The following is a 22,707-nucleotide window of genomic DNA, read 5'->3' on the forward strand; positions in this document are numbered from 1 at the left end:
TAAAATTTAGAACATGGCCTTAAAATACATGATTGTGCTATAAAAAGATGGTCTAGAAATTAAAACTGTTAAATTGTGAAGAAAGACATGTCAAAACAGAAGCCAGAAAACTTTCTCAGGTATTATTTTTAATCTTTAGAATTATTATTTCCACTGCCAATTTACTATATTAATTCCACACAGATGTACTTACTATGGGTTTTGTCCCCCTATTCCCTCATATGCCAATTTCCCATTGATGTTTGAGTCTTTTACAAATAGGCTAATTGAACATGGAAAAAACAAGGAGAATTCAAATATTGGAGAACAGTCTATACACAGGAGTGGTGCTCTCAGGAGGTCTTCTTCAAGGAAGGCTCAGGAGAAATGGAAACATCAGACAACATTTTATATACATACATATCTATCTCAATCTGTGTATTTCTGTGCTCTCTAAATTAAATTTTACTCCATGATGCGTGTTTCACATTTCAACTATCATGCGGCTTGAAATGGTAAGCTAAAACCAGAAGTACCTATAGCATGCTTAAGAAAAAAACATCTTGTAGAAGTGAGAACTAGTCCTAGGCATTTTGCATCTGCCCCACAGAATCCAAGTTGCTCTGAGGTTTGCTAGATCATCTATGTATGGGAAATGGAAAGGAAACTCAAAAAGAAAGGCAATGTTGGAGCCCATTCATACCAAGAAGTATTTCTAAAAAGCAGGGAGGGCTATCACTTGTCACCCAAGCAACACTCTTATTGTTCACCAATGTTATAACAAGACCTGACAAAACTCCCTATTTAAACTGTACAAAAATCAAATCATAACCAACAAAAAAACAAGAAGGGCTGGAAAAACATGTTAAAAGCTTTATGAGGGACACGCATCAATTGTCTAAAAAACGGTAAGATGTCACAGTATATATGTTAAAAAAAAAGAAAAAAAAAATGAATAGAAACCACATATTCCATTAAAACACTGATACTTCAACACATGATTTGATCCTAGTAGGAAAGAGAAAAAAATGAGTTCTACTGACCACATGACAGATTTTATTAATTTTTCCTTCAGTGACTCAGAAGATCTCAGCCAAGGTTAACTTGCAAAAGCAATATTGAGTAAAGCCTTAGAAAAGTTGAAACAGCTATAAAATACTAAAAATTACAGTCGCCTCTTTGTAACTACTGCTTTGAACAATTCAAGATAGATGCAAAAAGACAGTTGTGCCATCTTATTTCAGAATGTAATTCTGAAGACATTCTACCACTAGAGAACTCTAATTAAAATTTGAATTACAGAAAAGTGAGATGAGTTGCTTTTACAACTGGAAACCACAGACAAACAAATGTGTGTGTTAATTTCTTTGTGCTTAAAAAGTTAAAAACATACACAAAACATTAGCGTCTATTTTGACAACATGCAAACTCAAACATAAGTATCCTGTTATTCCTGCTGTTTTTCACTTGTTGAGAGCGGTTGACTCTTCATAAGCACTTTGAAAGACTAAACTAAACCTTCTCCTCTGTACAATTACAGGATGCAAGACATCAGGCCACAACTAACACAAACATAATTTCAACAACAAAGAAGACTCTAACTTGATTAAGAGAGAAGGCAACATCCATTTTCCAAAAGGAAGCCAACTGAATGAGTCAATTATTTTGGGATGCCAAATTTTACTGCTACATAAATATGCAATTAAAAAAACCACAACATATCTAATCATTAACACGGTACTTTTTTAATTGCTAAAATTAGAATGGTGTCAAGCCAGCTAATAACAATAAACATACTTTGCGTTTCAACGTTAATGAAACAGTTCTATTCTTATAGCAAACATGATGACCCTGAATTGCTGCCAAAACATTCCTGGGAATACGCAGAGGCCAAATTCTTCAACACTATATAGTATGAGATGAAGGACAAAGGACTATATACTGAAAAACAAATCTATGTGAACGTGAACTTTGTCTACTACAATTAACTTGCTGCGTGCCGAACACCTGTCCTTTTCAGCCATTACTATCCCTACAGAAACCTACTTAGTGCTTGTCCTTCTCTCATGTAAAGAAAAAAAAATAATTTAAAAGAGTATGCCAACACAATCCTAATTAACAAGTGTAATAATCATAAGCAAACCCGCAACAGACATTCAACCATAAATAGTATGGTATAAGAAAGGAACTGTCAGAAAAAAAACCCACTCCCTCCTCCCATCTCCTGGATTGTTTTTAATTTGCAGTGGGGATAAGGGCTCAGAGGGGAGGCTGGAGAACAACTCTTAGAAGATGATGAGTATCAAGGGGATCATGAATCTGGCCCTCATCCTTTTTATCCAGAGTTACACCAAGCCAGACTCCCTTTTTCTCCTTGTCAGTGACTTGTAATAATCTGTATTCTCCTTAAGTGACAAAACTATGTGTTAAGTAAGTGTATTTATGCTTTATGTATATGTATACATCTATACTGTTGAATACCACAGTTTGACAGTAAAATATTTTTTTTTAAGTCCTACACGCTTGGAGGTTGTTTTATCACACTTAGCACACACTGTAAAAATAGCACATGCATAACTGAAGTCTAACTTCATCTGAAACTATGAATGCTACCTACCTGAAATACCCATATCAAGTTTTATTAATTCCTCATTCTTTTCTGTAAATGCACAATCATAACATTACTACATGTATACATTATTTCTTGCAGGTTTTCTTCTTTCAGAAGAGAAAAAGTCTACCTGCAAGAAGCAATGTATACACATAGTAACATTATGATGACAGGGGAACCAATCTCTTTTTTAGAGAAAAAAAGAACTGTCATGAATCCAGTATCCGTTGGTTAGAAAGTACAAAAATGTGATAAATGCTCTTGAGGCAAGTGTGGTGCTAATACTTTGTTACAAAAGTTGTTAGAGGCTTCTTTTAAAATTGAAGCTTGCTCTCTATAAAGTATACTTGAAGTGAACTTAAATAACATTTAAGTTAATTGAAATCACTAACGCTTTCAGTTGATGCATAGCTGAATTCACCCACAGAAGCTGTTTCAGTGTCTTAATACATACCCCAGCCACTGCTCAACATTTAACAGTTACAATATTGTATTTATTAGAATAAACCAGACTGATCTCTATGACTCAATGACCACAGCACCACTAACAATCTAACTAGATAGAAAGATCTATCTTCTCTTTTGTAACCATGTCTGTGAAAATTCTATTTTTGCACCTTCTTGGAAAATTAGTCAATGAATATGTTTATCCTTCCTGAAAGACAGCCCTCCTACTGCACAATACTCATCTTAGCAACTCCTCTATTTGAGGCAAACCACCATCAGAAAAGTCTGCCATTTTCCAACATTCTACTAAAGAGTAGTCGTATTTTCAGATACTTGTAACAGAAATTTGATAAATTGATATAGGTACTGGAATTTTTTTTTCAATTTAGCTTCAGTGTTAGAGGTGTAATTAAAAGGAACTCTACCTATTTTTACTCAGAAATACATCTTTTGAAAGATAACAAGTTTCTGAAAGCAAACCTAAAATTGACTGTCGCCTTGTAATGTTGTGTGAAAAGTTATTTACTAGTATATTAATTATTTGCATCAGACTCTCACCATCAGCCAACAATAACTCTGAAACATAACCAAAAATAAGCATGTATGCAGCAGCCTGCAGCTGAAGATTCCATTTAAAAAAATAAAAATCCAAGGTCACAACTCCACATAGCACTTTTTGACTAGGACGGCTGACGGACTAGAAGACATTTACTGACAGATGCTCTTACTACAGTTTACTCAGCTGATCAGAACGTAACAATGATGTGATTAAAAACTTGGTAGAAGGCAAAATGTCCTTGCCCTCAAATCCACAGGCAAGCAGCACCACAAGTACAATGTCATCAAGCTTTGCCTTCTAAGAGCAGCGCCACAAACCTCCCGGGAGAGGCCGTACGATGACAGGCACTCCTAAGGCAGGAAGGAACTCTCACCACGCTGAAGGTCAGAGTCACCATTGGCAGCCAGAGCCTCGCGTGTGACTGCAATCTCAGCACATACACCGCACGGACAAAGCTTAACGTGGTATCTCTCCACGTTACCGCACAAGAAAGGGAGAGGAATTCTGTGGGAGAGGAAACCCTCCCCTGCCCGGCGGGTACCCACCCCACAGGGACAGCGCAGCCTCCCCGGCGCCGCAGGGCCGGCCCAGGGCGCTGCCTCACGCCCCGGCCCGCCGTTCCTACGCCAACCGACCCCATACCAGCAGCCGCCGCCCGCCCGCCCGCCCGCCGCGGCCCGCTGCACCTCGGCAGCCTGCGCCAGGCACGGCGGGTGCCCCGGGACAGCCCGGGCGGTGCCGCGGCTCAGCGGCCCCGACGGAGAGGGGAGAGAGGGCGCGGCCCTGATAGGGTTAACGCGAGGGCGCAGAAAAGGGGGAGCTCGCTAATTTACCCCTGAGGCGACAGAGCCACCCCGAATCAGCGCCTCTTACCCGCCCCGCGCTTCCTCCGGCGCTCCTCCTCCTCGCCGCCGCCCAAGGCCGCCAGCCCCGCGTGTAATCAAGCGGCGACTGAGGAAGGACCCCGATGGCTTCCGCCCGGCTCCCGCCTCAGAACTACAGCCCCCGGCTCGCCGCGCGGCGCGGCGGGGCTGCCGGCGCCAACGACAAGCCCCACAATGCGCCGGGACGCCTGGTGCGGGCGGCCCCCACCACCCCCTGCGGCTCCGGCAGGGGCTGGGAGCGGGGCGGGGTTCCGGGCTGGTGGCTCTGCTCGGCGGTCGCGCCGGCCGCTGACCCTGACCTCAGGCGGCGGCGGGTAGGAAGCGGGCGCTGCCTCCCTGCAAGGGCTTCCCAGCCGCGGCGGGGACGCCGGGGCTCGCGGGGCCGGCCGCGCCTTCAGCCCCGCTGCCGGGGAAGCCGGCCGGCCGGGCGGGCCGGGGAGGGGGGAGCCGGCCGTGGGGAGCAGCGCCGGGGCCGCCGCGCTGGCAGGGGCGCAGCCCTGTCCTGGCCGCCGCGGGGGAGCGGGGGGAGGCGCGGTACGAGTTTAAGGGAGCGAGTGAGGAGCTCGCCCGGGAGAGCCTGCGGGACGTCCTTCCCTCGCATTCTCTTCTGTCACGGACGAGTGGCTTGAGTCGGAATAGGCGATCGAGTGGTGCCTGTATCGCGCCAAACGCTGGAGTAGGAGCTGCAGGACCTGTGCGCTGGGCTGCAGAGCCCCTCGGCTCACGGGCACCTCCTCCTGTTTCCCTTTCCCCCTGCGTCCGAAGCCTGGGCCAGGCTGGGATGAGCGTGTCAGTTCGGCGGTGTCACACTGTCACTGCCCGCCCTACAAAAAAAATAAAATGTGGAAACAGGGAAATGGTTGATCTAGGGACATGATCCAAAACCGTATTGAAAATGGAAACGATGTTAAACTACATAACAAAAGCAAAAATAAAAATATTACAAATGTAATGTTATTTGAACAAAAGTGGATCATGGACATTTCTGTTGGCTGGCTATACTCCATTGAACAAATTCTACAATGATTTTACTTTAGTTTATCGTAGTTATTAAGACTTTATTCTCCAGCTTAGCTTTTGTGGTTTCATATTCCAAGTAACAGAATAAGTTATCTTGTATAATGGAACGAGGTACCTTCTTTCCAGGTAGGAGAGGGATGCTGTACCCATTGCAATGCTGGCCAATATCTTGAAGCACCAGCATATTTTTTTTTCCTACTCTGCCACAGACTTCCTCAGTGAAGTTGGGTAAGTCAAGCCCTCATCCTCTGAAGGCACCAAATACCTACTAACGATCTCCTTTTGTCTCCATTCTTCATCTTTAATAAGGAATTACAGTATTTCTTTACTTCAAGGAGATTGTCAGGGTAAAAAAATTAAAGATTAGGAGCGGCTTGGATATTTGGCAGCGGATGGGGTGGTGGGAGCTTTTTAGCTTTTCAAGTGTGTTGCCTTGATTAAATAACATACATAATTTAAATGCAGGATATACTCAAGCTTAGCTCCTTGATAAACAAAGTGACCAGTTTCTGATACAGTACTTCACCTTTTTGAAGTTAACTTTCAAGCAATAATTACGAATTAACACGGAACTACCTCCGGTAGCAGACTTTATGTCAGCCAACAAGTAGGATTCATCATGGCAGAAGACCTGCTTGGAGCTAAAGTAAATGAGCTGGTCGCATCTATACTTCAGAAGCTTTGATATGATTATTAGACATAGTCTCTCTCCTCACTGTCTAATCCTCCAAAGCATCAACTAGAAAGCAAGTCTGCTAGAGGACTTTCAGAGTGAGGGAGTTTGAACGCTGTTTCTGTAGCCTAAGTAAAGCAAAAATTATCTGACTTGGATCCCCTCCTTTTTTTTTTTAACTTGAGTTCCTTACAATAGCATTTCCTCTCTCACTTGTGAAATGTAAAGTGCAATTGCTTCTGGCTTGCTTTTTTTGTGAGCTAGTTCAGCTGCACACAGCTGAGCTGAGATCTGACTAGCACAGCTGTGCTCCTTTAAAACAACAGACAATTTTTTTCCTACAAACTGCAAGGGATGCATGAATTCCTTCCTTTTTACTTTCTGCACTTATGCAGTTAACTTGCAATTAAATTGTTTGTTCAGAGGTGGTGGTAAGATCTCTAAATCCATGAATCGAAAAGGAAAACCTGAGTTGTTACGTGTATTGCATGTCCTCAGTACGGAGTTTGAAATCTATATGCTGCTTAAAGGCTCAATAGAAGCAGGCTTCCCAGAGCTGGAATTTTGGGGGTTCTACGCATGTGTTAACTGAGAGGAATGCCTCACAGTTGGGATTAAAGAGACTTTATTTACATTGCTTACATTGCTATTTTAATTTTTCTAGGATAAATGGGTGTATCTGACTTTTCCCCTGATCTAAAGCAGTTCCATGTCTTGTTTGGTAAGTTTGTATTTAAAAATCTGTGGCAGTTCTATCTTGTTACCCAGTCATACTCTAATGTGAAAAAGTTCTGCTGAAAGGTATTGCTTGAGGGGATTTCCACAGTGCTGAGATGTTGAATCAGCTTTCAGTGAAGGAGACTGTTTAGTATCTCTTCGCTCTGGGTCTGCCATATATGTGCTCTGTGCTGTTTCTTAACCTCTTGCTTGACTGACTTGTAGCAGAAGACTTTCTGAACTCCTGCTTATAGGGGCTACTTTTGATGTTTTTCCAGTGTCATGTTTAATAAATTGCAGCAACTCCACTAAAATTCACTTGTTTCTGTTCTCAAGGACTGTTCCTGTATTCTTCGTACACCGGTTGAATCAATCAGACCAGAAGAGCTATCTCAGAGCAGCATCCATGAATGCCTGGTAAGAAGAAAATAGAAACATTAACTGGCACCGTTAAATACGAAGCTGGTACATATTAAAATTAACCTCACTAGGGAGTACTTCTTAAAAAGTTAACAACAAAAATAACCAGAGTACTTTGGGCTTCCACTTTGGAAGAAAACTATAGGTGACTAAGTGTTACTCTTAAACTCGTACCATTTTAAAAACAAAACAAACACATGCACACAAAAAAATACCAGTAGTTGATAAAACTTAACTCTCAGTGTAATGGTAAAAGCACCAGCTTGAATGTTCTGACTTGAGTACTTGATCTTAGCATTCTAAGTAATGATATTTCTGCGTTACTTTTTAAACATGCAAATGTTCAAAAATTACATAGTAATTTTGAGAACTGTTTTTCCTTACTGTTAGGCTGATTCCGATCTAGACTGGATTCCCCCATCTACAGGAAGGAATGAAATTGTATTTTGCTCTTCTAATGTCTCTCACTATGAACTCCAGCTGGAAATAGGTAACAAAAGTGTACCTTAAAATATTTCCTGTTCCTGCAGGTGCATGCTCTCAATAGGTAATTGCTAACTGTGGTAAATAATATGTGTGGAAAACGTATGATAAGCTGACTAGGAGTATTCTTGAGTCTCCTTAGTTGAAAAAAGTGCAGAACATTGCTCATGTTTCAGTTATCGCTTGTTTTAAGATATAAGACAAATCAACAATTACCTGAATTTCTCTCCTGATGTTTGTGCACGTGCATGTAAGTTTTCTAAATCTGTGGTATGTGGACAATACAGCATTAAGTAACATCATGTCTTGTCACTTGGCTACCTGAGCTGATTGTCCTAAGGATGCAATTCACATAAAGGATGCAATTCACATAAATATATGCATGCACGAATGCAACTGTGCATGCATATATTTATGTGAATATACAGGCTAAAAGTGTTGTTCATTTAGATGTATAATAGATCCTGTCAAATGTTTTAACAATTTTAGTTGTTCTAAAAACAGCTGAGCCATGCTTTAATTAATTTGCGGGATATATTTTCCTGCAACTACTTAGAGTTTTTGATGTTCTTAAAGAAAAGGTCATGCTGATATCAGTTGCAATTTTAGAACTGCAAAATTATCTCTAAATATGAAGGAAATCATGTGGTGGATTATTATATTTTCCAATGTTAAGGTAGACGCTTCTGGTTTCAGGACGGAGGTTCAACAACTTAACTTCAGTCTACCTTGCACGGCATACACCTACAGGCATGCAAGTTGCTGTAAGGATCACAGACCTAGAAAATTGCTCTGAAGAGCACTTGAAAGCGTTACAGGTAAAGCAACAGCATTTCTGCACAAGTCTGATGAAGATGAATACGTATGAGGTTACTAAACAGAGGTAACCTTTGTGTTTTCCCGGGTCATTTCAGTCAAGTTTTTCCTTCAAAGGAGTAGAATATAAACACAAGGCATGTATAAACTTGAGAGTTACTTTTTGAAGAAAACAGATGACAGGCCTTTTAGAAAGACTTATGTAATTGTACAACTTTTTCTTTCAAACATGTTCTGTACTCCGTATCTAACACCAAAACTTCGGAGTATGAGCAAACTAGATTCACTTCAGACAAATTAAATTTTGGGCAAGTTATTTACACTTCTATTGCAGGCAATGCACATCACCTACAACTTTGTATAAACGTACCCAGGGAACAGTTCTTTCTACTAATTACTGATGTAGCTAATGCCCTTAGTACTGTTGTCTTGTGGTTAACACATCCACTTTCATTTAATTCCATAGAACGAGGTGGTTTTATCCCACTTTTTCCAGCATCCCAACGTAATGACGCTTTGGACAGTGTTTACAGCTGGTAGTTGGCTTTGGGTCATCTCCCCATTCATGGCCTATGGTAAGAACTGTTAACTGCCATTTTGGAATAGGAAGAAGGGCTGATAAAATTTGGACCACATGGTCCATGAGAGGTTTTTCTTTAAGCATCTCCTGTCTTGTAGAAAAGACCCAAACTTTCCCAAACCATTTGTTTAGAGGTCTTCTGTACATAATCTTCCTCCCCAGTGAAGATTGGTATTTGAACTGCATTACATTGCCCTTAGTCCTAACACCCACCATGTGAGGAAGAATAATTGAGAGATGTATTTGGCTTTATACAACTTCAAATTTTGCCAACAGAAAACTTGTCTGGATTGAATACAGGTTTGGCATAGACTTCTAGTTAACAGAAGCATGACTTGAGTGGGATCTTTGCTTGATGAATGCATCACAGAATCTTCAGAGTTGGAAGGGACCTCTAGAGATCATCTAGTCCAACTCCCCTGCTAAAGCAGGATTGCCTAGAGCACATCGCTCAGGACTGCATCCAGGCGGGGTCTTGAAAATCTCCAGAGAAGGGGACTCCACAATCTCCCTGGAGGCAGCCTGTTCCAGTGCTCTGTCACCCTAACTGTAAAGAAGTTTTTCCGTGTATTTGAACAGAACTTCCTATGTTCCAACTTGTGCCCATTGCCCCTCGTCCTGTTAGTGGGAACCACTGAAAAGAGTCTGGCACCATCCTCCTTCAACCCACCCTTTAGATACTTGTATGCCGTAATAAGGTCTCCCCTCAGCCTTCTCTTCTCCAGGCTAAAGAGTCCCGGCTCTTTCAGCCTTTCCTCATAAGGGAGATGCTCCAGTCCCTCAATCATCTTAGTTGCCCTTCGCTGGACTCGCTCCAGCAGTTAGTTCCCTGTCCCTCTTGAACTGGGGAGCCCAAAACTGGACACAGTATTCGAGTTGTGGCCTCACCAGTGCAGACTAGAGGGGGAGAATGACCTCCTTCGACCTACTGGCCACACTCTTCCCTATGCAGCCCAGGACTCCATTGGCCTTCCTGGCAACAAGGGCACGTTGTTGGCTCATGGATGATTTACTGTCTACCAGGACCCCCAGATCCTTCTCCTCAGAACTACTTCCCAGCAGGTCCACCCCTAACATATACTGGTGTTTGGCATTCTTCCTCCCCAGGTGCACGACCTTGCACTTGCTTTTGTTGAACCTCATTAGGTTCTTCTGTGCCCACCTCTCCAGCCTGTCCAGGTCACGCTGGATGGCAGCACGGCCCTCTGGAGTGTCAGCCACCCCTCCCAGTTTGGTATCATCAGCAAACTTGCTGAGGATACACTCTGTGCCATCATCCAGGTCATTAATGAATATACTGAACAAAATTGGACCAAGTATTGACCCCTGGGGGACACCACTGGTTACAGGCCTCCAACTAGACTCTGTGCTGCTGATCACAACCCTCTGAGTTCTGTCACACAGCCAGCTCTCAATCCACCTCACTGTCACCTCATCTAGCCCATACTTCCTCAGCTTCCTAATGAGGATGTTACATGTAACAATGTTGCATACATGTAACTGTTCTTGATGCACCACAGTCAATATAAAGATGAGAGTGTTGCTCTTGATGAACGTATACAGTGAAGCAAGCATACACAAGTAGTTTAAAAAGAGTTGTTAGGTTTAGCTAAGTTGTTTTTTTTTTTTCACTTCCAGGTTCAGCTAGACACCTGCTGAATACTTACTTTCCTGAAGGAATGAGTGAAGCTTTGATAGGGAACATTCTCTTTGGTGCAATCAGAGGATTAAACTACATGCACCAGAATGGCTACATTCACAGGTAGGAGAACATCAATAGGTAAGAATCATATTACAGCATCCAATTTATTAAGAGTTTTGTTTCACTTCAAAACTCATTTTCAGCTTAAGTGTTTTCTCCTTCCTTTTTCTGTACTCCTCCTTATGTCAGACTGCGGAAGTAATTTTTTTCAATAATACAGCAGAACCAAGTTTGTAAAAACAAGAATGGTATTCATACGTTATTTAAAGCCAATTGTTACATCTGTCTGGCTTTGTCCCTTTGAAGCGGAAGAGAACAGGAGTTATAGAAAGGGGTTTCTTACTTTATTCCCTTTGCAGGGAAGAAGGTCCCTTCTCCAGTTTCTGTTTCTGGTAGTTTTTTCTTGCTAATCAGGTCTCCTTTCTTTTGGCGCTGTATTAAAAAGACAACCCATACTGAGTGAAGAAATTCCATTAAAATAATCTGCTAAATAGGATGGCACACTAACATCTCAGTATAAGTTAATGAAATATGAAAACCTTTCTACTCTAGTAGTGCTTTAAGTAATTCTTATAACTAAAATTTACCACTTTATGTTACAGGAATATTAAAGCTAGCCACATTCTGATTTCAGGGGATGGGCTGGTTTCTCTCTCTGGCTTAAACAACCTCTACAGTTTAGTTAACAACGGACAAAAGTCAAAGGTGGTATATGATTTCCCCCAGTTTAGTACATCTGTGCTTCCTTGGCTGAGTCCTGAACTATTGAGACAGGTTAGTATAAATTACACTTAGTTTTTCCTATTCAAAGTTACTGGAAGTACTCCACTTCTAACTTAAGTCTGCTTGTAGAAGTACAATGAAAGCTGTTGAACTGCAACTTTTAAAAAGACATAGATGTACTGAATTTGTAATTCTCCTAAAGAGAACCAGATTTAAAGCTATTGGTGAGGTGTTGCTGTACTGTCTCTTTACCTGACCTTCCTGGAAACTCACGCAGATCCTAAAACTTGTCTTCAGTACAACCATCAGATTTCTGAATAAAGCCTGAGGTTTCACAATTTAATTGCCTCAATCCTGTGTAGATTACAGGGTATTGGATTCTTGTCCTGAGGCAGACACTTGTATTTTTGTCAGCACAGCTCAATGGCATCAGTGATCCAGTAGAGTTTTCTTTCTCTCACAGGATTTGTCTGGGTATAACATGAAGTCTGACATTTACAGTGTGGGAATTACAGCATGTGAATTAGCCAATGGATATGTTCCTTATCAAGATATGCCTCGCACTCAGGTATGATGCTAAACTCTCTACTTCAAAACACTCTGACTTTTTTTTTTTTGTTTTACTCAGAGAAACCAATGCTATTACTGCTGAAATGGTGCCTGCTTTTTGCTATTTCAAACATGTGTGCTTCTTTCCAGATCAAATAATCTTTCCATTCCTGGAGTTTCACAGCTTAGCCTGAATAGGTCTGGATAGCTGTTGAACTCTTATCCTGCTATTCCTTTCTATTAGATGCTGCTGCAAAAGCTGAAAGGTCCCACATATTGTCCTTGGGATATAAATACCTTCCCCCGTGGGGAATCCAGGATGAAGAATTCCCGATCAGGTGTTGATTCTGGAATTGGTGAGAGCATGACACGCACAATGACCAGTGAAAGACTACAAATTCCCTTTTCCAAAACATTTTCACCTGCTTTCCACAACTTGGTCGAACTTTGCTTGCAACAGGACCCTGAGAAAAGGTAACCTTCTGGTGAAAGCTAATTTTCTGTCACTTCAATCTAAGACCAAGTATAGCCCACAATTCAGGATACAGTAATTAGTTGAATACTGTTAAAGTCAGAATTTCAGACCGGAGTACTATGCAAAACACTACGCTTACCTTTGGTTTTGTAATTTAAGAGTTATCCTTCTGATAAGGGAACAGTCTTTTGACCCCTCGGCCTGAATTTCTTGTAATATCAACGTACTCTGTAACAAGTAAAATTAATTTTTAAACTACATCTTGTCCAAGAAAAGGCAGAAATCTGAAGTATATGCTCTTGGTACTATGTCTCACCTGAATGAGGCATTAAATCCCTTGTTAAAAGAAAAGTGAAAATAAAATTAAAAATAAACAGGTATCTTTAATAGTGCCTTCAGTACAAATTGAATGTAGGAATTGTTGCTACTTTTCTAATGTTTCACATTTGTCCAGTGGATGAAAAACCACAGGGCTTAAATTGATTTGTCAGTCTAGCTCATTTTCCAAAAGCAGTATTTTACTTTCCAAAACATAATTATATTGTTCATTTTATGATCCAGGCCATCAGCAAGAAGTTTGCTTTCGCATACGTTCTTTAAGCAGGTGAGTTTACTACATTTTGTTAAATGACACAGCTATAATCTAAGTAAGCCACAAAATATTATTTTGTAATCCAACTCCAATTAAATTTGTTGGAGCCAAAAACCATCATGTAACAGCTTATCTACTTAAGATTTTTTGGTTTTGGTTTGTTTGTTTTTGTGTTTTTTTTTGGTTTTTTTGTTTTTTTTTTTTTTTTTAACAAAATTGTATTGATAGAGTATGGAAAGCATAAAAATAATCCATTTCCTCTTTGATAAAGTTGGTTTAACTTAAGTCAGCCTAACTAAGAAGAACAATGATTAATATTCTTAATTTAAAACAGAACTGCATAGCTAATGTAATTAGTTTTGAAAGACTGATTCGACTTATTCTAGAGTGAGAAAAGCTAAACCTCTCATCCTGTTGTTTTCAATATTTTAACGTTCAAGAACATGGCTCCGATTTCACATGCTTTTAGTGAAGTCAGATGCAAGGTTATATAGACTTTTATGTTTAACTTTTCTTCTTTCTAGATAAAAGAACAAACACAGAATTCACTACTGTCTCTGTTACCACCTCCTATTCAAAATAACAGATCAGAGTTCTTGGCAGTGCCCTCGACAGCAGTTGAGACTGAACTTGGACATATTACTGCAAATCATGATGATACAGACTGGGAATTCTAAATAAATACCAAACAATCATACCTCTCCTGTGCTTCAAAGAAGGAAAATGTGATTTGTATTTGCTGCTTTAGTTTGTATGGCTAAAATACAATTGGACAAAGTATACTTGAAAATGCCATTGAAGTGGCCATGTTTCATTAACTACTTCCTCTGTCGGCATCATGAAGTGCACCGTGCCTCACTTTCTGACCGTAAGGAAAACTGTATATAGAGAATGGCTGCGTTCTTATCTCCCTCTTTAAAAATATTTCTTAACAAGAGGGTTCCTGCTGTAATCTTACTCTATACTGTATTTTCAGCTCATAGTGCTGCAGTCCACGTGGCTTTCTGAATTCAGGCTTGGGTTTTGTCTGTGACCTTACTTAAACAATCTATTTGTGTTTTCATTATGTCCCAAATTATTTTAGTAAGGAAGAATCCTCCACTTCCAAGTCTAAATTTGAAACTGCACAAATTAGTTGTTTACGCAAATAAATGTTTCTCTTTTCACACATCCCAAAATGCACTTTTCTTGCTTGATGTGCTGCCATACCTGCCAAAAATTAGCTATGCATCATCCTTAATGCAGTTTTAATACTGCATGTTTCCCAGAGAAGTTGAGCTATTTCAAAGTATGACTCATACTCTTGCATTTGTCTGCATTCTCAGTACAGATTTGTGCTTTTGCATCTCCATTTATTGTTGTGTCATTTTAGCAATTAATCTAAGGACCTCTTACTGTGCAAAGTAAGTCTCCATTTATAACAGGTACGGGTTACTTTTCAAGAATTGTATTAAATAATCTAAAATTACTGTACATATTTTTATTTATACTGTATTCCTGTTCACCACACCACTAGAACTAACCAGAACCTAGTACTGTTTTCTTAAAAGAACAGAGAATATGCATTAAGCTTCACTGGCATTGCTGCTGGCAAACAAGCCTCTTCTACAAGCCACAGTTAAACTCCCATGGATAGATTCAGCCATAACAAGAATCTAATAAACCTTCTAGGATCCTAGTGAATTTATCTGTTTTAAGTGAGATGAAAAACTGCCTTTCTTCTCCCTATGATTCTCATACTGTAGCAGGCAACTCGAGCTAACAAAAGCTGTTTCTTTTAAAAAAGATGCATATTCTTACTGTGTTTCAACAAAAGTTGTGTCCCAAAGCCACTAGTACTTGACTGATGTAAGTTCTGACTGCAGTAAAAATGTATAAATAGGTATTGAATGGCTTTAGTTTAAATTTTCAACATAAACAACATTCCACATTGTCTTCCATAGCTGAGCCAGTCTGCAACCAAACTTGAGAATACCACTGCTTCACTATAAAGCCTTGAAGACCAAATGACCAAAACACAAGCCTGAGACAGCCATAAAATTCTAAACCACCACATTGAAGTATTAAGGAAAAAGTTGTTTCTACTTGTTATGCTGTGAAGAGAGCTCTATATTTCAAAACCTAATACATGAAATTTGAGATTAAAAACCTTTCAATAAACTTACCTATCTGTCTACATTTATTTCTGTAGTTCTTGTGCAGATATACTAACAGCTTCTTGTTACTGCAGGAAACAAGTTTCATATTTATTTCAGTCATCAGGTAAGAAAACAGTTGTCTAAACTAGAAAATTGATCATGAAAATATTAACAATTATGCATTCTTAGGGAAGATATTATTTTCACACCAACCCCAAGTTCTTAATTCCTATCCACTACATGTTTTCACTTATTTAAAATCAAATACGTTATCTACCATCTACAAGTAACTTTTGACTAACAGTACAAGTCAAATAAGTGAGAACACACATGAAGTTGTACATATTAATAAACATTGAATAAACATTAATAGTCTTTTTTAAAAAAAACAAACTGCCTAAAAAAAATTTAGGCAGTTTTAACTGCTAGAATTTGCAAGCTTCTCTTGAAACAACAGTGCCTTGCACTCTCTCTATAAAAATGAACTTGGATACTAATAACAAAATCAGTATAAATTGATTTAAACAACTATTCCAGTGGAGTTACTTTGCTGCTGTTTCTTTCTGTGGAAAAAATTAAAATTACTTATTTCTAAATACTGGTCCAGATTCTGTACTGACATAACTTTTAAGAAAATGAAATAGTTTTCTAAGTTTAAAAGCTCACAAGTCTTTACTGTTAGCACTATTGCTCTTCAACAACTCCAGTATTGTCAAGCAAAAGCAATTAAGAGGCACTATGACTTCTAGTAATTTTTAAAATAACCAGAAATACTTGAAACTAGTCCCTGGACTACATTTGCTGAAGTTTTGCTTGTTAGCTGTGATACTTTCTATTAAGGAATAATGCAAAATAAGAAATACCAGTTAACACCAAAAAAATGTATAATCACTGTATTGTTAAGGAGGTTTCAACTACATGTCACTGAAAAGAAGTTATTGGAAACAACTGTGTTCCACTGAAAAATCTTAAGTTTTTGCATATTGTTAGTGTTTTCAAAATCTGAGATTCATTATCTGTATTAAGTTGCAGAGATTTTCTATTCCAAGCTGACATGGTTCTCAGCACAATTAATTTTATTTTATTTTTTTTTAGAGCACTTGTTTATTCACTTATACCAATGATGTGTGTTATCAGCATATGACTGAACTTGGACTTGAAATTTTCAAGGATCTTACATTTAGGCTCAATGTGAGGTATTTTCAAAGGGGCTTATAAAACTTCTGTACAGTTGCAAAATCTTGTGGCCGCTGAAACAAATTTATAGCTTTGTTACTTTTGCAATACTTGTGGAACCAACACAAGGTAGTTTGGTTTTTTTTTGCTGCCACCTTTCTTTGTGCTAGCATTTAACGCTACCAAAAAAAATGAAATACCTGTAACAATAGAAAACTTAGGTTAACTAACATTATCCTGAATCTACGCTCAATGCTGTTGAGATTCTTACTGTCTTGGTCTGACACCACAGCAGTTTGTGAATGACTGAATGGATCAACACGGGAAAAAGTGTGATTTACTCAGAATCAACTTGATCTGCTATACGAATTACACACTTTAAAGAGTCTCAATGCAATAAACATCCACTGAAAGAGACAATTTCTTCCACTTGATGATATTAAGGAACAAGAGTAAATATTAGAAAAAAATATTATCACGTTTTACCTTACTCATCCTTTCCCTACCTCCTCCTTCTCAAATGCTATGAAAGCAGGTTTAAGCCTAGAAGATGACTGAAACCACGGGAAAGCATTTGAAAATCATTGTTCTGAATGTCTCTGACATGAGACAGATATCTAAGTAGGTGACTTACGTATCCTGTCTTTAATGCTAGTAAGTAGCTTTGCTAAAGTAAATTAGGTTGTCTAATAAACCTCTAAAACAACTAAGCTAGCTGTAATGACCTGTCCTGATGATGGTCATCCCTATCCTGTATGAATGGGAAAAACTACTAAAATTCAGAGATACTACACAACATATGCAGTGAGACAGAACCCCAAAAGACTATGAGTAAGAACCATACTATGAAATAAAGTTATTTGATATAACAGACCAGTAAAGACTTAAGAATTTTAAAAAGAAAGCACCAAAAAACTGAGGTGATCTACTAATAATGAGCTAGCAGAATAACGTTTGGTATTAGCATAATTAAACCTATCCAGAAACTTGAGATAGGATGAAGGAAAGAATATTAGGTTTAAACAGGTTCCTATGGAAACCTACACCATTCCCAAATGAAAACAACTGATTCTATTCCCTAAATTAGTTACATAAATTTATGTTACTTATCCAAAAGTCCCATGAAGTTCCTGAAAAATGCCCCAAAAAAGCCCATAAGAATTTAGCTGCCATTGAGTCGTGGTTTTATTTTTAATTATGATTACAAAATACACTATTACTACTGGATTTACTCACAAATCCAGATTCATGAAATCTGTCCTATCACGAAATCCACCTGCAATAGAGACCACTAATACAGGCTAAAATCTTGCCTAACAGTCTTAACAGCTTTCAAAGTTTAAGTTATGGCAAACCAAACTGACACACAAGTAAGCAGTACAGGCATATGACATCAAAAATTCCAAAGAAAGAACTCTGAGAACCTTCAAGATGGCTGCTTTTGCTCACCGTAGCTATAATATTGTAGTTAATGTTGATTAACCACATTAAAAAATATCCACTTGAAAACATTTCCATTTTTTTTTTTATATACTACAGATTTTTCCTTTCCCACATTTTCACATTTCTGAAATGCAAGAGAGTCTTGTTATCCTGGTAGCAGAAACATGTTTTCCTCAAGTTCATTTTTTCTTGCAATGCTCTGGTCTTGGCCTAATCCGCTAGCCTATCACATCAATTAATTACAGTTCTGATTAAGACTGCACAGTGTAGAACACCTTATTTTGTAAATGACCAAAGCCAGAAAAAGCTATATAAGAGCCTGTTATCAATCTAAAGGTCCACTGCAATGTGAAAACACACTTAATGTTGGTTAACTAATTACTTAAAGATGCAATAGAGATATTGCAAGAGCACTCATTATCATCACAGTCATCATCATTATTATTACTACTACTACTTCATTATTTATTTTTTTTCATCATAACCTGGGAACGTGGTCTTCCCAAGTGAAAGTCCAGGTAAGATTTTCCTTGCCCACTCACTTTTCTTTGGAAAGGCATTCTGGATTCAGGTCATTTTAGGGTGTCACAATTTGGAGTATTTCACAGGATTCACCCTTTTCTTAGGATTGATTTCCATTTGCTCTGTTTGAATGTTTTGATTCTCAAATTTCAAGCAGTTAGTATTTCCTGTAACTATACTAATAGAGGAATCCAGTGATGCAACATAAGAATTTACAGACTGTACTCTGGAGGTCTCTTTAGCTGACCTAAAATATGGGGAACTGGTACAGTATCTTGCAGAATACAGTGGCTGACTCACGCTCTCCTGGAGCTTCTTCTGAATCACGTAAAGCAGTCTGTTGCTTTTGAAAGATTCCAACATACGACCATGTTTGTATCTTCTTTGCTTACATAATTCTGAAGATATGTTATGCTAATTTGATCCTTGAAAAAATTTTAAAGGATGGCAGACATCAAAAAGATTACATATTTTCTTAATTTATCAATAAAAAAAGAATATTCAGACTTCAAATTCAGACAATATATGTATGCCCAAACGTATTTTCTCTAAAATACTTTATCTAGAGCCTGTTGCTCTCTATCTGTCCACTTCTTGATATATCTCCTATCTTGCTAATCATGTTTATTCTATTATTAGTAGTAGTAATAAAATGTAACGAACTAACACACAATAAGGATAGGAAACACATTATTAACAGATTTCACAGGATTCCTGTTAAGCCATTAGAATATAGATAATGGCTACATACTCAGAAGAAGAGGAATCAGTAGGCACATTTTGTTCCAGGATCTCAGTCACCATTGCCCATTTCAGCAGCTCCTTTATCCACAACTTAATTCAACCTACCGCTGGAACATGAAGGGAAGATGAACAATTCTAACATGATAGTTTAGAGTAGAAAGCAAACAGTGTCATACGGGATGAAAATTACACGGAAAATGTACACCAGCATGAGCTAAACAACTTGTCCTGAAAAAGATTGATATCTCATCCCTTCAAAAGTTTGATCTGCGATGTTTACAATGAGAAGGGGGTAAAAAAAGGCTGATTGCAGAAGCCATGTGGAAGCAATATTTGAATCAAGAAAACATTGTAAACTATGGTTGGCAGCAGCACTTAAGAAGCAGTAACAGCAGATGAAACAACAAAATGAAAAAAGCACTCACAACTCAACTGACATGGTGTAGTCCAAAAACCTTAGGCATGTTTTCAGACAAGTTCATCTTTACTAGTGGAATTTCCTGCTATAGACAGTAAGAATACTGTAAGCAGAATGCAAGAAACAGAGGGACTGCTGGCAGGGTACATACGTTTTCCCCTGTTTTATCAAAACTTACGTGACATATCAGTTAAGAGTATCAATGCTGAGTTTATCTACTACAGTTTTTGTTTTAAAAGTTTGCTTAGTCTACATTCTGATATCAATTATCTTTCTAGTTCTCATATGTTTGATGTGATCAATTAAAAGAAAAATATTCTTACAGGCAGATTTCCTTTTGCCCGTATGAAATATGGAAAGCCACTTGTAGATGAGTCTTCTGTAAATGCTTTCATGGTTTGCGGTAGCTGTTGTTCTGCAGTAGCTGATGGAACCACCACAGACTTGAATGATTTATTTGGCTTGCTGTCATACTCTTTTTCCTGCTCCACTTTCTGATTCAAGTTTTCCTTATTATGGGAGAACACAGATGATTTTGAATCCTTGGGCCCCACAGTGTGCAATGTTGAAAGAGCTGTTCCAGCATACTGTCCGTGGTTTTCCTTTGTAACATCACTAGATTTCCTTAAAGTAGTTTGGTTTTCCTTCTTAAATTGTGTACTTGTTAATATTTGACCCAAATGTTGGTGGCATGGCATGGCACATTTCTTAGGAGTCTTACTACATCACTTGTATTTGATTTCCAGTCAGGATTTCTGGTTGGCTTTTCTTTTTCCTCATGCTTGGCTTGTAGAAGGATACATTTTGGACAATTTGCTGGCAAGGAGAGCCATGGGCTACGAGGGTATTCTGGTTGAATAATAGCATCACAAGCATTTAAAATGTAAGAATTTACTGTTTCAGGTATTTCTTCTTGCCCTTTTATCGTGAGACTTTTAACAGTTTCAAAATCTTGTATTGACTGCGTTCTTTCTTTTTTTGCCCTTTATTTTTTCAAAAGCTGTTGTTGGTTGTTTTGTTTGTTTTTGTGGTTTTTGGTTTGGGGTTTTGTTTGTTTGTTGGGTTTTTTTTTTGTTTCTTAGGTTTTTTTTCCACCCAAAAGTACATTAAACTGTTTTTCACTATGTAGGTTAACTACTACATCTATCAGTGGGAGTGGAAATTTATCCACAAGATCTTGTTTGGTTTTTTTTCTTGTCTCTGTATCATTAGCTGTCTGGAGCCTGTCTGTATCAATCTGAAAAGCCATGCTCTCTTCTTCCATTTTAGCGAATACAGTACAGCAAGTCAGCACACGAACCTGCCTTAGCTAGGGAGGACTCTAGCATTTTTTAAGTTTGAAGAAAAGACTTCCTGAATTTAAAATACAGAATTAAAGCAAGTTTTCGTATACAGTAACATATGGTAAGTTTTTGCTCTTTGACTGGGTTTCCTGTTTCAATTGCAGCTCCTAAACAGGCACACATTGGCTGCCACTAGCAAATAAAGCAGAGGAATGCGGCGCTGGTCCCACTAAGAAAGAAGTCTTTTCATCCCCAGATAAGGCAGAGATGGAAACCAGTCTATTAAGCAGGCAGGCATCCCTCCTTGCTTCCCTTCCACAGGCACACCAGCCTGCAACGACACTCAGGAAAGAAAGACCATGCCCACAGACAGCCGAGCGGGATAAAGCGGGACCCCGCTGCGGCCGCGTGGGCTGACAGGCCCAACCCGCCCATCGCCCCGGCTCATCCTCTCCCGCGGCGCCGCCCGCTCCTCGGAGGCCGGCTACCCGCCTTCTGCTCGGCCACCTCCTGCTTGAGGGGGAGGGACTGCAGCCACGGCTGCCCGGCACGCAGGAGGCAAAAGGCGGCGAGCAGCGCGACCCCTAAGGGTAGGCGGCCAGCCCCGCCGCCTCCCTCAGGCCGACTCTGTGACATGGCGGCCCCGCCACCGCCCCCCAGCGGCCGTTACGCGCTCGGCGCGAGGGACGCCCCCTGCAGGCGCGGCGCGAGGGGACGGCGGGTAACGGCTGCGGCCTGAGGTCGATGAGGGGCGGTACGAAATGGTCAGGCTTCATCGGTTAATAAACGGACCGGGGAGGGGACAGAACATTCTTAACACCCAGGAAAAAAAAGGAAAAAGAAAAAAATACTTTCTCTAAAGCTCTGTGGACTTACAGACGAAGTTCAAGCACAGTTGCACTGAGGAATACAACTTCCACAGCGCTATGAGGAAAAAGGAAGAGAAAGGTAAGGCTTAGCAATAAATACTTAACTCGATGATTTATTCTATTCTCCCACAGCCTTCAATCATTTAAGTTAATACTGCTGCAAATACGCAAGTGAATATGTCTAACTTAACCATAACCCTCCTGAAGTTTACCTCAGCAATACCAAAAAAACTTTTTTTAAAAGATACTTTTCAAATTAATGCCACCTGGCTTCACATTGAGAAAGCTGAGTTGAGAGAGTAACAGTTAAAGGAAAAAAAAAAAAAAAAACAACACTGGAATGTAACCAAACTTTAAATGTCTGCCTTTTAAGAATGAGAATAAGAACAGTGTAGCTTAGAAGGGGCTCTGGAGGCCCCTTGGGTCCAACCCCTGCTCAGGCTGCACAGGGCGCAGTCCACCCAAATCGGAGCAGCCCCAGCCACGGAGCTCCCACAGACAGCCCCTATGGGCCACCTCCGTCCCGTGCCAAATCCTCACTGTCAAAACTCCTGTGTCAGCTAATGGTAATTTTCCTAATGCAGCCTGTGCCCGTTTCCGCTCATCCTTTCACTGTGCAGCTTGAGAAGAGTCTGACTCCTGTCTTCTTTGTAATCACCCATTTGGTGGTTAAAGACGGCAATCAGATTCCCCTCTCAATATTCTTCTTTTTAAGCTAAACAAACCCCCTTAACTAATGAAATACACTTGCTAGTTTTCAGGAGTTTACAGTACCATTTCTGACTGTGCAAAACACTAGCACAGCAGCAGGAATCTGATGGAGAGAAAGAAAAGCCATTATTTACAACACTACCCCAAATACAGAAAAAAGTTTTCCCATAATC

At 39.6% G+C, this 22,707-nt stretch overlaps 2 protein-coding genes across 5 annotated transcripts in view; one reads left to right on the top strand and one right to left on the bottom strand.

Moving 5' to 3' along the window:
- The window catches only part of TRAK2 (trafficking kinesin protein 2), a 27,574-nt gene extending 22,863 nt beyond the window's left edge, over window positions 1–4,711 (bottom strand). Inside the window, exon 1 of one of the 2 annotated variants that reach the window (XM_074593525.1) lies at window positions 4,470–4,711. The gene's annotated coding sequence lies outside the window, so the exon portion shown is untranslated. The remainder of the gene's footprint in view (window positions 1–4,469) is intronic. The other variant, XM_074593526.1, reaches the window with a different exon arrangement.
- Window positions 4,657–15,411, top strand: STRADB (STE20 related adaptor beta). Of its 3 annotated transcripts, none has more exons than XM_074593527.1 (13): window positions 4,657–4,794; window positions 5,627–5,728; window positions 6,838–6,894; window positions 7,227–7,307; window positions 7,701–7,800; window positions 8,490–8,611; window positions 9,076–9,184; window positions 10,828–10,951; window positions 11,494–11,665; window positions 12,078–12,182; window positions 12,408–12,637; window positions 13,200–13,242; window positions 13,755–15,411. In XM_074593527.1, the coding sequence occupies exons 3-13, from the start codon at window positions 6,883–6,885 to the stop codon at window positions 13,905–13,907; spliced, it is 1,251 nt and encodes a 416-aa protein (XP_074449628.1). In that variant the 5' UTR covers window positions 4,657–4,794; window positions 5,627–5,728; window positions 6,838–6,882; the 3' UTR covers window positions 13,908–15,411. The 3 variants fall into 3 exon arrangements, with proteins under 3 accessions (XP_074449628.1, XP_074449631.1, XP_074449629.1); XM_074593530.1 differs by having other exon boundaries at window positions 4,672–4,794; window positions 8,470–8,611; window positions 13,755–15,407; XM_074593528.1 differs by lacking the exon at window positions 4,657–4,794 and having other exon boundaries at window positions 5,604–5,728; window positions 13,755–15,407.
- The last annotated feature ends 7,296 nt before the right edge of the window (window positions 15,412–22,707 follow it).

This window comes from Larus michahellis, chromosome 7 (genome assembly GCF_964199755.1).
Source record: "Larus michahellis chromosome 7, bLarMic1.1, whole genome shotgun sequence".
Lineage (NCBI taxonomy): Eukaryota > Metazoa > Chordata > Aves > Charadriiformes > Laridae > Larus > Larus michahellis.